The sequence below is a fragment of the Salvelinus sp. IW2-2015 genome, linkage group LG18 (genome assembly GCF_002910315.2).
Source record: "Salvelinus sp. IW2-2015 linkage group LG18, ASM291031v2, whole genome shotgun sequence".
NCBI classification, from domain to species: domain Eukaryota; kingdom Metazoa; phylum Chordata; class Actinopteri; order Salmoniformes; family Salmonidae; genus Salvelinus; species Salvelinus sp. IW2-2015.
In genome coordinates, this window is record NC_036858.1 from 40,644,614 (window position 1) to 40,659,519 (window position 14,906).

At 44.7% G+C, this 14,906-nt stretch overlaps 1 protein-coding gene across 10 annotated transcripts in view; it reads left to right on the forward strand.

The window, feature by feature from the left end:
- ctbp2a (C-terminal binding protein 2a) overlaps positions 1-14,906 on the forward strand; it is a 146,422-nt gene that overhangs the window by 120,864 nt on the left and 10,652 nt on the right. The window contains exon 1 of one of the 10 annotated variants that reach the window (XM_024008243.2): positions 3,032-3,776. The exons of the other annotated variants lie outside the window; for them this stretch is intronic. Coding sequence (XP_023864011.1) covers positions 3,755-3,776 — 22 coding nt within the window. The 5' untranslated portion in view covers positions 3,032-3,754. Of the gene's footprint in view, positions 1-3,031; positions 3,777-14,906 lie in introns of those variants that run through there. 10 annotated transcript variants of the gene reach the window in all.

Genomic DNA, 14,906 nt, shown 5'->3' on the forward strand with positions numbered 1-14,906 from the left:
TGTGTTGGGGTTTAGAACACCACTGAGCCGAACTAAACTGTTAAAGAGTGCAAGTGTGTTTAATACCTTGATTACATTGTGCCTCAATTTAATCATGGTATGAAATGATTGTATTTGAAAAGAATCATTTCTTACCTTGATAACATTGAGAAACGATCACCTATCAATTTTTTTTTTTATCCGTGGGAATACTTGGGACAGATTTCCTACATTAAACACATTTTTAGCTTAATTCCTGGTGACTTTTTTTGTTGTTGACCAAAACTAAAATGCCCCTCACCCGGTTTTGGCCCGCGGGCCGCCTGTTGCCAACCCCTGCTCTACAGTTTGTGTATTCTGGCAGGGGAAGCTCAGCTCTATACTCTCCCTCTGTGTCTCTGACCTGGTTTTGTCTGACTGAGTTTGGCTGAGAATGAATTAACCCTTCACTGCTGTCACTGCCACCAAGACCACTGGAGGAGTGGGTTCAGAAAAGGGTTAACATCGTGTGTGTGTGTGTGTGAGCACGTTTCTATGTAGGTGTGCATGTCCTATGGTTGTCTACGTTAATGTATTGTCATTACAAATTGGTGACACAAGCCACCAAACCATGTGAGGTTGTGAACATTAAGGGACAACATGCAGGTGATTGTAGGAGAGGTTACTTTGCTGGGAACATGCACATTTTTCCAGATTTCCAGTTCTTTGTCGACGTAATCGTTTAGGAATCCTTAACTGCAGTCTCATTCTTCTGTGTTTTTTTGTGTATGCGTGCGCATACATTTGTATATTTTTGTTTATTTGTCGTGTGTCTGTTTTACTTAATGTTGGCAGGTGATGATGTTGATATTTTACTGCAATCTTTTGTTGATCCGTTAGACATTAGATGGACAATGCAGGTTTCAGAGAAAAATGCACCATGTGTGTACTTCAGTGATTGGGTTTGAACAGGGTTGGGGAGTAACTGATTACATGTATTCCGTTACATGTAAGGTATTACAAAAAAAAAGGTAACTGTAATCTGTTACCAGCAAAAATATTGTAATCAGATTACAGCTACTTCTGTAAATCTTTGACACTTCTGTTTTCTCAATGACTTTCAATCAGCATTGAAAAAAGGCACAAATGTAAGTTTGTTCCACCTGAGCGAGTCTGACCATAAGTCAGAGACCACTATGATGACACACCACATGTGTTTGATGGATCGCGGGAAAAGTGCAGGAATAGGCTTTTGTCGGCTACAGTCCAAGCTATGTCTTCCAATGGTGCGACTGCTGTCGCTGAATAAACCCTTGGAGGTAAGGATGACAGCAGTGGTGCAGTCTACGGCGATACGGATATCACTTATTATTTATATCTACATAGCGCATTGATGTGAATCACACTGCTGCTCTCTCGCTATTTGCGCCTTATGGATTGTGGTTGTGGATGGCTGTTCACAAATCTAAATGTGTATTTTAACCCAATAATGGTTGAATTCAAGAAGTTTAAGCTGCCTACTGTATCAATCATTGTTTTTGAAACCAGTGGACAGCCAGTGAAAATGTGCTCCTGCAACAGCTGCATAGTGTGGATCCCAGCCTATGGAATCAACTGGGGCTTTTATTGCTCAATCTAATTCATGCTGATAAAAAAGAAACATGCTCAAACTCGCCCACTTTTGATAGACTTAAAGGGGCAATCTGTAGTTGCTACATCAAGTGGACATATACATTTTATATATATATATATTCATTCTTTAACAATGTAACTTAAGTGCATCATGAGCTTAGTTCAGCTGTCACACACCATGAGAACCCAAAATATTTTATAGTTTTTCTTCAATGTTTGTAAACATTGTAAATGTAAACAAACAGTGTATAGCCTCATAACATGGCTAAAACAATAATTTTGATATCATGGATGGTCAGTCCTTGGATCCATAGCTCTGTCTATTAATCTGAGATTGGTTACATTTCTCCAGGCCTATCCCGCAGCTGTTTACCAAAACAGAGGCGGGGTGCCCATTTTGTTATTGTTTCATCTGTGGGTTTGCCCTTTAAACAGCTGCATATTATCAAGATAAAGTGTCACCAACAAAAAGGTCAACAATAGGCCTATAGCAAATGCAGCATATGGCATTCATTTTTCACGTGTAAAAAGCACTTTTCAGTAGTGCTCAAAGCATGCCATTCCATGAGCGCAGCATTTATTTTTCAACTCAAATCAATGAGCCCAATCAGTTCTCCATGACAACAAAATAAACAACAGAGTAGGGCTGGCTATTAAGTCCTTAGTTTTGGGGTCATGTTCAGGTATAACAATTTGGCTAATCTCCTTCCATATTTCCAAGTCCTATTCTTGAAGATCAAGAGGTATAACATTTATTGGAATGACTGGAATTCTGATMGACTTTGGTTTTTAATGTAAAGATATAATTTAATRGTATTATTATATGTAGTAGAAAGRGATGGGTTAGAAGAAGCCTACATAACCAACCCATAAAGTAKAAWTMAACATCCAWATATGGCRAGCTATGTAAACTTTAACATTGATTTGTCCTGCAATAGATGTCGTTCAATGGGTAACATACGTTTTTGTCTTCTTCTAATGCCTGCCGCCCCCTTTATTTAACTAGGCACGCCASTTAAGAACAAATTCTTATTTTACAATGACGGCCTACCCCGGCCAAACCTAACCTGGGCGACCCTGGGCCAATTGTGCGTCGCCCTTTGGGACTCCCGATCACGGCCGGTTGTGATACAGCCCCGGATCYAACCAGGGTCTGTAGTGATGCCTCTAGCACTGAGATGCAGTGCCTTAGACTGCTGCCTGACTCGGGAGGATTACAACTGCAACAGATTACATTTACAAAGTAACCTACCCAACTCTGGTTTTGAAAATAAACGGGATGTTTTGTGAAGAATGGAGGAAGGGGGAAGCAGGAGGGAAATAACAGAGTGTGAAAAGGAGGGAGAGGGAAAGTGGAAAAAAAGGGGCTGGCATTCTTAAAATGCTGTGAAGGCCAGATCACAAATAATAAAACTGAGAGTGAGGGAAAGGGGGAAGGGGAAAAAATAAGGGAAGGAAAATGTGTTGAGTGCGAGCAGAGCGAACGGAAGAGTGAGTTGTCCACGCCAGGAGCGCCGCACCACTCGTTTTGACTGGAACTCCTTTATGGATTTTTTCTTTTCATTTTTCTCTTTTTTCCCTACGTAGCTCTGGTTTGCTCACTTGTTTTCCCTGTCTTTTCTTTCTTCCTTTCTTTCTCGCTCTCGGCCTCACACAAAGGCTGGTGGAGAAAGCCTGCGATCTAAATAGCCAGAACGGAGTGTGCAGTAGGGAGGGAGGGATAGAGAGGAAGACAAAGACGGAGAGAGAAGATATTTGCGATCGACGAGAGGAGAAGAGAGGCGATTGCTGGCGGATGCTGACTGGAAAAGAGCTGTTTATGCCCCGGAGGGAAAAGAAGTGACGCTTCTTCTCAGTCCGAACCTATTCATAATCCTACCAACCTAACCCACCCTGCCCTGACCCCCCCCCCTCCCTACTGCCCCTGTTACCCCCCACACGGCTCTCAAGTATGGAACAGCTGAGGGTAAGGTGAAGGGTGCTTTTGGACAACGAGTGGCGGATAGAGACTGAGCAAGAAGAAAGGAGAGAGGGAGGGGGAGAAAGAGAGGAGGAGGCGGCGGAGGGGATACCCTCAGGACACACTCGGGAGAATCCCCCCTGCCCACTTTTCTTTTTTTTTCTTTCGTTCTGCCATTGTCATGTGCCTCCCTTAATCTGAAGAATGTGGAGACCGCATTTCCCAGGCAAGGAGCATGTTTCCTGTTGGTCGTTCTGTGTGTGTGTGTGTGTGTGTGTGTGCGTGCGCGCGTATGTGTAAGTGTACCTGTGTGGGGTGTCATGTATGGAAGCATGTGTGTAGGGGGGGGGGGTCTGTAAGGCTTGAGGCAATTGAACCTCAGCCTGTCTGCAATGACGTGTGTCATGAAAGAATGTGTGTGTGTGCATCTGTCTCTCCACTTGGCTTGAAACCAGTGAACTCTGTAAATCAAAAGGGAAGGAAAGCAAGTGAGTGAGCAGGGAAGAACAAGGGGGGGGTTGTAATTGAGTGTTGGGGGGTGGTCATTGAAGAAAGGTCATGCGTGTTACCAGGAGTATGAGTGAGTGATGTCTGCGTTTGTCTGTGTGTGTGGTGTTCATGCATGTTCTTATACAGTGTTTAGCTCCGTTGTAAACAGTATGTTTATTACCACAATAAATCCCAGAGAGTCTGTCTACATGGCAGGCAGTGCTGTGTGTCCCTGTGGTGTATGTACGGTCCATGTGTGGTAGTTTCCTGTGTAAAGAATGCCAGTGTGGTTGAATGGGAGCTGAAGTGTGCTGTCCACTAGTCGCCTGCTTTTGTCTCTGGCCCCCCAACTGTGCTCTAGAGAGCGAGCCTCTCTGGGGAAGCACAAAGGCTGCCATTTAGGAAGACGGACGTTCTTTCTCGTCTTCCTCCCTCTATCATGGGTCTCATTATCTCTCATTCGCTCTCCCCCTCTCCCAGCTCCTCCACTCTCTTATTTCCTTGTATCTCTTCTCCCTTTCTCTCTCTGTCCCCCTTTCTGCCCTTTCTTTTGGCAGGGGAGGGGTTGGTTGGTGGGGCTGGTGACAGGGCAGGGGCAGCAGGGTGGTGATAAGGGTGGGGAAGGATGGCAGGCAGAGGGAGGACAAGCGGGGGCTTTGTGTGTCTACAGGGGGGATAGGGTGTGGGGGGGGGCGATATGGTCCAGATGGGGTCTGGAAGGAAAAACCTGCCAACAAAAGAAGATGATATGTTCTTTACCCTCTTGCTCTCTCTTTCTCTTGCTCACACATATACACACACACACATATACACACACAGTATGTACCTTAACTCGTGTTATGACCCCGTGCTGATTCATCCTGTACAATAGTGAGTCCTGACCTTTTCCTTATTCATTCTATATAGAGGGTTAGAGGGGTACCGGGAAACTGTGTTTTGTGTGTGCCTCTTTGTGTGTCCATGTGTATTGTGCGTGTGTTAAAAAAAAAAAAAAAATGTTATGCATGTGGATTGAGAGCTGGCCCTCTGAGCCAGTGCAATGTTCCAGTGCTCTGGCAGAGCTCCAGTAGAAATGAGAGAGAACTCCAGAGAGAGAAGCGCTGCCGTCTCACTAGCCATCCATGTACTGTCTCTGCACCAGGACTTAAACCATGCTGCTTTTGGCTACTGACCAGCCATAGAGACACGTTACACTTGTTCATGCTCCTGGCATATATTGATACACAAAGACATAACACATTCACATACCTCTCTTTGTTATTTTCTCAGTTGGAGTCAGAACCTCTTTCTCTCGMTGTACCAGTTTTGGAGGCCTGTTAGTTTGAGTGAAGATGTCTGTCTCACCACTGGTTGCCATATTGAGTCAGGAGAGTGAGACCCCCACTCTGAGCCAAACTGTAACCATGGCCTCAGCTAGGGAGTTGCTAGGTAACAAGAACCAGCTGTTGGTCCTAAGCCATTGAGCCGTCTTGGCTCTTCATCTACAGTAGGAAAGAGAGCAGTTTCTATAAAACCCCATTCTGAGCTCGGCGACCGCACCGCGGCAGAGCCCTGACATCACCATGCCATGGAAAATCCTCCTCACTTCCTTTTGTTTTCTCCGTTTTTTATTTATTGTTCAACGGTCTGATGACTAGAGGCCAGGGTAGAAATATTGACTGTATCCCACATATATGATACAGTCATATGGGATGGCGGATATCAGGGTATTCGAAATACATGTCTTTTTTGTATATGTTTATATTTGTATACTTACGTTTTTAACCTGAGCACTGCTGTTCAAGGGAGAGAGGCTGCCGCTCTATTGCTGCAGCTGCAGAGGTGCCGGTGTATGTGGTCAGATCGGAGCGAGGAGACGGAAGGAGAGAGACAACTCGGCTACAGACAAGACTAGCTAACGTGTAGGACCCACAATGTTATTTATCATCTAATATAACAGTGCCTTTCTTGACTAGAGTAGCCAGTTAGCTATAGCTAGCAAAGCTAGCAAGCTATAGCTAGCTAGGCTAATTGAGGCCACATGTTGTGATTTCTCCCCAATTATTCAGATAAAATAACAACCTACCTGTTGGTTGCTCATTGTAGCCTACTTTTTCTCATTTTGCTTTAACTTTAATTCCATAATTTAATTCCCATCTTGCATGGCATTAGTAAACAAACTCTCCACTAGCTATACATTGAGCCTCTTTGCTGATTTGATTGGCCAACATAAACAACAAGCTACACAGGTGAAGGCTACCAGTCTTTTTATGGGGGCACGTCATAAAAACTAAATTGAAAAGTTTGTTGTTTTATAAAATGTATAATTTGGGGCCTCTCGAGTGGRGCGGTGGTTGCTGGGAGTTGCTGGGCGCAGGGCACGCTGAAGCGGTCGCCAGGTGTACGGTGTTTCCTCCGACACATTGGTGCGACACATTGGTGCGGCTGGCTTCCGGGTTAGAGGGCATTGTGTCAAGAGGCAGTGCGGCTTGGTTGGGTTGTGTTTCGGAGGACGCATGGRCCTCGACCTTCTCCTCTCCCGAGTCCGTACGGGAGTTGCAGGGATGAGACAAGATTGTAACTACCAATTGGATACCGTGAAATTGGGTTAAAAAAAATATACATATATATGCATAATTTGAAATGTCATGGTATATTCATGTATGCAACAATGTCACATGGATATTTTAATTAAATTTAGAAAAAGCCTTTTCAGTGTTATAATTTTTTTTCTTGCAAAAAGGAATACTCACACAAGTTAAAGTCCYTTCGAATATTTGAATAACCGTGCACATTTCTCCCCATAATCTGTTGCGGAAAACCTGATCGGAGGACAGGGGGAGTGCAACACTCCCTTATTTAGTCAAACTATCTCACTGTTTTATTAACAAGTATGCTAAACTGTTTGTTTCCAGATAGGACATTGTTGCTGGAGCTATGCAGCATGTAAACAACAACGTATCAGGTATGTGAGACAGTCCTTGGTGTCTCAAGGTGGTTCATTTCGACCTCAAAGCTGGGTCTTCTGTCAGGAAAATCGTACAAACAGCTGACAGCTAGAGTCTTTTAAAGTAAAAGGGAAATGAGGCACACACAAATATCACATCATATCACTAATTCTGTTATTTGAAGGGTGCTTTGAAAAAGGGTACAAAGTGAGTTAGCTTACAAATGACTGCATACAATAGGATGGAAGCTACTAATGAAATACAACTCAAGTTCCAAGAGAAACTGATGAGAAAATTAAAATGAGGGATTGTTTCTCAATTGTTCTGCTCTCTTTTGGATACGATTCTCCTCTAAATCTGTGACTCTCACCCTCTGGCAGCAGAGAATAAGAGTTGTCTGATTCTATTTCTGTTGTCAGAATACAGAAAGGTTTTTAGTGGCAGAAAATCTGGGCTTATCTGTGGTTGGATGCTCATGTCTCTCTGCTCTCTGACAGCTTCGTTCATACTGGCCTGGTGTCAATCTCAAGGTCATCCCGGGAGCAGTAGCACAGCAACACTGCATGGTGGTGACACACTCCCTTGTGAGTCTCAGAGCAACGTCATCTATTGGTTGTGTTAGTGTTCTGTGATAATAATGCAGAGGAAATCAGAGTAAAATTGTCTACATTTGTTTCCACTTTAGCAAATAGACCATTACGTAGCTCAGGGTGTAGTAATTGATTATCTATTAACTATGAAGTGTATCATTGTATCAAATTGTTGGCTTCAAAAGTTACAGTGGCATCTTTATTCACTAAAACAAAGGGCTCATTTTATTAAATKTTTTCCTCAAAATGAGCCTAATATTTTGTCTAGTGTGGAGTCTCTCCACCCTGTTTTGACTAGTGTTTACCCCCGCAATGGTTTCCTATGACACAGGTGTTGGGTGGGGCTCAGGTTAGCCTGCCAAACTCCCATGGTGCTAAACAGACCAGTGCCTTTAGTACAGAGGGTGAGACACATTGCCAAGTTGGATTAGAAGCCTGTATGTGCTGATCTAGGACCAGCTGTGGTGGTGGGTTTGATTGGACACACAACTGTAACTTCGTGTCTGGTTCCCAGAACACACAGGTTCCTGGCGGAGGAAAAATATCAGGACCCACAACTAGGAACTTCATAGTTTTCCCTGGGTAGTTTTCATTTCAGTGATCCTCAAGGGACCCTATTAGCTGTCTGTTCCTGTTAGCAAATTGGTTGAGAATCACTGCTTGGGTAGCTAAGTCTTGGTGTCTCTGGCAATGTTACTTATCACATGAGTGTGGTTCACAGAACCACGTGGGTTGCACAAGCACTGGCCCTGGACCAGCTGTGGTGATGAGATACCAGAGGACACATCAGTTCTGTAATGATATGGGATCCCATGGGGAACAGAGCTAGTTAACAAGAGCAGCTGGACTGGATGAATCCAATCCAACTGTGTGTGTGTGTGCCTATGAGCAGTGTGCACTAAGGAAAGTATTCAGACCCCTGGACTTTTTCCACATTTTGTTAGGTTGCAGTCTTATGGTATAATTGATACAATAGTTTTTTCCCCTCATCAGTCTACACACAATACCCCATAACGACAGGGCAAAAACTGGATTTTAGGAACTTTTGCTAATTTATATATTTATATATTTTTTTAAATAACTGAAATATTATATTTACATAAGTATTCAGACCCTTTATTTAGTACTTTGTTGAAGCACCTTGGGCAGCGACTACAGCCTTGAGTCTTCTTGGGTATGACACTACAAGCTTGGCACACCTGTATTTGGGGAGTTGATCCAATTCTTCTCTGCAGATCCTCTCAAACTCTGTGAGGTTGGATGGGGAGCGTTGCTGCACTGCTATTTTCAGGTCTCTCCAGAGATGTTCAAGTCCGGGCTCTAGCTGGGCCACTCAAGGACATTGAGAGTTGTCGCGAAGCCACTCCTGCATTGTCTTGGCTGTGTGCTTAGGGTCGTTGTCCTGTTGGAAGGTGAACCTTCGCCCCAGTCTTAGGTCCTGAGCGCTCTGGAGCAGGTTTTCATTAAGGATCTCGCTGTACTTTGCTCTGTTCATCTTTGCCCTGATCCTGACTAGTCTCCCAGTCCCTGCTGCTGAAAAACATCCCCACAGCATGATGCTGTAACCACCATGCTTCACCGTAAGGATGGTGCCAGGTTTCCTCCAGATTTGACGCTTGGCATTCAGGCCAAAGAGTTCAATCTTGTTTCTCATGGTCTGAGAGTCTTTAGGTGCTTTTTGGCAAATTCCAAGTGGGCTGTCATGTGCCTTTTACTGAGGAGTGGCTTCCGTCTGGACATTCTCTACCATAAAGGCCTGATTGGTGGAGTGCTGCAGAGATGGTTGTCCTTCTGCAAGGTTCTCCTAACTCCACAGAAGAACTCTAGAGCTCTGTCAGTGACCATCAGGTTGTTGGTTATCTCCCTGACCAAGGCCCTTCTCCCCCGATTGCACAGTTTGGCCAGGCAGCCAGCTCTATGAAGAGTCTTGCTGGTTCCAAACTTCTTCAATTTAAGAATGATGAAGGCCACTGTGTTCTTGGGGACATTCAATGCTGCAGGCTGCATATCCTGAGGCTGGATTTTAACAGGCTAATCTGAAAACAAGGCTCCCTAAATTTTATCAGCATATTGAATGCGCGACCCGGGCTGGCAAAACCCTGGATCATTGTTACTCTAACTTCCGCAACGCATACAAAGCCCTCCCCCGCCCTCCTTTCGTAAAATCTGACCACGACTCCATTTTAGCGCTCCCAGCCTATAGATAGAAACTCAAACAGGAAACGCCCGTGCTCAGGTCTGTTCAATGCCTGTCCGAGCAATCGGATTCCACGCTTCAAGATTGCTTCGATCACATGGACTGGGATATGTTCCGCATAGCGTCGGACAATAACATTGATGAATACGCTGATTTGGTGAGCAAGTTTATTAACAAGTGCATCGGTGATGTTGTACCCACAGCGACTATTAAAACCTTCCCCAACCAGAAACCGTGGATTGATGGCAGCATTCACGCAAAACTGAAAGCACGAACCACTGCTTTTAATCAGGGCAAGGCGACTGGAAACATGACCGAATACAAACAGTGTAGCTATTCCCTCCACAAGGCAATCAAACAAGCTAAGCGTCAGTATAGAGACAAAGTAGAGTCGCAATTCAACGGCTCAGACACGAGAGGTATGTGGTAGGGTCTACGCTCAATGACGGACTACGAAAAGAAAACCAGCCCCGTCGCGTACCACGATGTCTTGCTCCCAGACAAACTAAACAACTTCTTTGCTCGCTTTGAGGACAATACAGTGCCACCGACACAGCCCGCTACCAAAACCTGCGGGCTCTCCTTCACTGCAGCCAACGTGAGTAAAACATTTAAACGTGTTAACCCTCGCAAGGCTGCCGGCCCAGACGGCATCCCTAGCCGCGTCCTCAGAGCATGCGCAGACCAGCTGGCTGGAGTGTTTACGGACATATTCAATCAATCCTTATCCCAGTCTGCTGTTCCCACATGCTTCAAGAGGGCCACCATTGTTCCTGTTCCCAAGAAAGCTAAGGTAACTGAGCTAAATGACTATCGCCCCGTAGCACTCACTTCCGTCACCCTGAAGTGATTTGAGAGACTAGTCAAGGACCATATCACCTCCACCCTACCTGACACCCTAGACCCACTCCAATTTGCTTACCGCCTCAATAGGTCCACAGACGACGCAATCGCAATCACACTGCACAATGCCCTAACCCATCTGGACAAGAGCAATACCTATGTTAGAATACTGTTCATCGACTACAGCTCAGCATTTAACACCATAGAACCCTCCAAACTCGTCATTAAGCTCGAGACCCTGGGTCTCGACACCGCCCTGTGCAACTGGGTCCTGGACTTTCTGACGGGCCGCCCCCAGGTGGTGAGGGTAGGAAACAACATCTCCACCCCGCTGATCCTCAACACTGGGGCCCCACAAGGGTGTGTTCTCAGCCCTTTCCTGTACTCCCTGTTCACCCATGACTGCGTGGCCATGCACGCCTCCAACTCAATCATCAAGTTTGCAGACAACACTACAGTGGTAGGCTTGATTACCAACAACAATGAGACGGCCTACAGGGAGGAGGTGAGGGCCCTCAGAGTGTGGTGTCAGGAAAATAACCTCACACTGAATGTCAACAAAACAAAGGAGATGATCGTGGACTTCAGGAAACATTAGCGGGAGCAGCCCCCTATCCACATCGACAGGACAGTAGTGGAGAAGGTGGAAAGTTAAGTTTCTTGGCGTACACATCACGGACAAACTGAAATGGTCCACCCACACAGACAGCGTGGGGTTGAAGGCGCAGCAGTGCCTCTTCAACTCAGGAGGCTGAAGAAATTCGGCTTGTCACCAAAAACACTCACAAACTTTTACAGATGCACAATCGAGAGCGTCCTGTCGGGCTGTATCACCGCCTGGTACGGCAACTGCTCCGCCCACAACCGTAAGGCTCTTTAGAGGGTAGTGAGGTCTGCACAACGCATCACCGGGGGCAAACTACCTGCCCTCCAGGACACCTACACCACCCGATGTCACAGGAAGGCCAAAAAGATCATCAAGGACAACAACCACCCAAGTTACTGCCTGTTCACCCCGCTATCATCCAGAAGGCGAAGTCAGTACAGGTGCATCAAAGCTGGGACCGAGAGACTGAAAAACAGCTTCTATCTCAAGGCCATCAGACTGTTAAACAGCCATCACTAACATTGAGTGGCTGCCGCCAACATACTGACTCAAATCTCTAGCCACTTTAATAATAAAAAATTGGATGTAATAAATGTATCACTAGCCACTTTATATAATGTTTACATACCCTACATTGCTCATCTCATATGTAAATACTGTACTCTATACCATCTACTGCATCTTGCCTATGCCGTTCGGCCATCGCTCATCCACATATTTTTATGTATGTATTCTTATTCATTACTTTACACTTGTGTGTATAAGGTAGTTGTTGTGAAATTGTTAGATTACTTGTTAGATATTACTGCATGGTCGGAACTAGAAGCACAAGCATTTCGCTACACTCGCATTAACATCTGCTAACCATGTGTATGTGAGCAATAAAATTTGAGTTGACTTGATTATCTCTGCCTCGACACAATCCTGTCTCGGAGCTCTAAGGACAATTCCTTCTACCTCATGGATTGGTTTTTGCTCTGACATGCATTGTCATGTGTTGGACCTTATATAGTCAGGTGTGTGCCTTTTCAAATCATGTCCAATCAATTGAATTTACCACAGGTGGACTCCAATCAAGTTGTAGAAACATCTCAAGGATGATCAATGGAAACAGGATGCACCTGAGATCAATTTCGAGTCTCGTAGCAAAGGGTCTGAATACTTATGTAAATAATGTATTTTTGTTTTTTGTTTTGTCATTATGGGGTATAGTGTGTAGATTGCTGAGGAAATTGTAACAAAATGTGGAAAAAGTCAAGGGGTCTGTATACTTTCTGAAGGCACTGTATGTGTGTGTGTACTGGTGAGTTTGTGCACTTGTGTGTGTGCATATCTGTTAATCTTCACTCTATTTTCAGATTATCCAGAACATGTATGCATACATTAGTACTGCATTATGGCATTAAGAACATATTGGCACAGTATGGCGCTGTAGCACATTTGACGTGATGTGACTTGCATTTCACACAGGGTGTAGGCGTGACTTGCATTTCACACAGGGTGTAGGRGTGACTTGCCTCATGTTCTTTTCTCCCAGGCTGCTTTAAGAAGCTCTTCAGAATTTGTGACCAGGTATTAGGACCTCATTAGGCTCTCATTAGTAGCTAATTAACCAGCAATGTATCATGTATTTAGCACAGCTTCTTATTCGGTCTTATTAGGGTGCTAGTATTAGCCACAAGGTAATAATGAATCGTAAGTATATTGACCCACTTCCTACAGTGTTTCCAGTTTTTCGCCAGCCTCTTACGAGAGGAGGGAGGGAGGGAGGGAGGGAGAATATCTTCCCAACCTTAAGGCCTATTGGACCTGCACACTGCAGCAAAAACACTACATGGCCAAAGATATGTGGACACCCCTTCAAATTAGTAGATTTGGCCGTTTCAGCCACACCCGAGCACACGGCTATACAGAAGGAGGGAGACCTTCTGCTCCCAGCTAATAGGGTATTTGAAATAAGTTATTTTCACCCATTCTGTGCTATGTTAATGGGGGTATTAGGAGACTCTGGTGTGTCTCTGTGGAACACTATAGCTATATTGACCTCACTCTTCCAGGGATATTGATGCTGTAGGTACRCTATTCACTCAATTGTAAAGAGCAATGTTGTCATGGCAATTTCCTTCCCCTGCGCTCCTTCATGTACAAGGCAGTGAGAGTTTGACACAGTGACAGACACACTTGCCCATGATCAAATCTATGCACTAGTCTTTCCGAACTCCTCCACACTCACATGGCTCGGTGGTGACCTCAGTGGATACTGGCTGTCTGTCACAGCTGTGACATTATACAGGARGTCTATAGGGTGTACTGTATGAAAATGTGTTCCCCTACCATCACGTTATGATTTCACCCTCCCTGGTTACTGCCACCAAGGTGAAATTCATTCATTTATTAGGCTGGGTTCAGTTTAGGATTTAGCGGTTCGCTGTTTTTTGTTATTACAAAAAATGAATGGAGAACCAAAGAGTGTTATTGTGAAGCAAAATATTTTGGTGTTACATTCTGACACATTTCTATGTATTCTCTTTTTGTATTCCTGATGCTATCTCGTGTTCTCATTCGACGGGCACAGGTTACAGTTCTGGAGACTGCTGAGGGAAAAGCTCAGATCTGCTCCCCAGCAGCACAGATGCCACTAAATAAAATATTTTATAATCCTGCCCAAATCCTGTAATCACCATGACAACAGCAGTAGGGAGCGATGGTGTGCACTTCCCCACTTTCCTTTTTTTTTTGTTCCATTCTGTCCAGTCACTCTTCTCTTTTTCTCTCTGTTTCCTTATTGAATTGTATATCTGGACTTGGCTAGGTACTGTAGCTCACTGGTGTGTTACCATTGAAGCTCCAGGGATGGTGGTATTGTGTGGTGTGTGCAGAAGGTTGAGAGATTGTGGTCTATAGTATGAGGCTGTAACAGATACAGAAGACAAGTGCATGTGTGATTGCTTAGGTGTGTGTGCGTACACACACACACACACACACACACACAAACTGCCTCTGCAGGGTTGTGATAGGGTGGGAGTGACCTCAACCTCATGGGGTGAAAGGCCTTGTTCCCTGGTATCTGGAGTTACCTGGAGTCACATGAGACACAGAAGAGGTGTTGGTTATTTCAGGAAGTGTTGAGTGTGTGTTATTGATCTGTCTTACTAGGTGAGAGGGAGATGATAGTGGAGAAGAGCACTCAGTCCAGTTTGAGTCAGAGCATTCATTGTATCAAACTGTCAGTCTTCACATCGAACATCTTGTTTAAGTGCATGGCTGTGAAAAGATTGCATACGCACATCCAATGTCTATGAGAAGGTTCTGTTCTGTTAAAAAGAGACTCTGCACATGCAGTCTATACTCCCATGTGGTTTATTTCTGACAATGTCCGACCCTTCAGGTTTTCACGAGGTTCCCTGTGTGTCTTACAGTACTCTACTGTAACTGCTGTGTGTCTTACAGTACTCTACTGTAACTGCTGTGTGTCTTACAGTACTCTACTGTAACTGCTGTGGTGTCTTAGGTATCTACTGTAACTGCTGTGTGTGCTTTAGGGAGGCTTCATAATTAACACCTCTCTCACTCTCTCTGTCTCTCTCTCTTTTTCTCTTTCTCTGTGTATCTCTCTCTCTCTGTCTCTCTCTCTGTGTGTGTGTGTCTCTCTCTCTCTCTCTCTGTCTCTGTCTCTGTCTCTCTCTCTCTCTCTCTCTCTGTG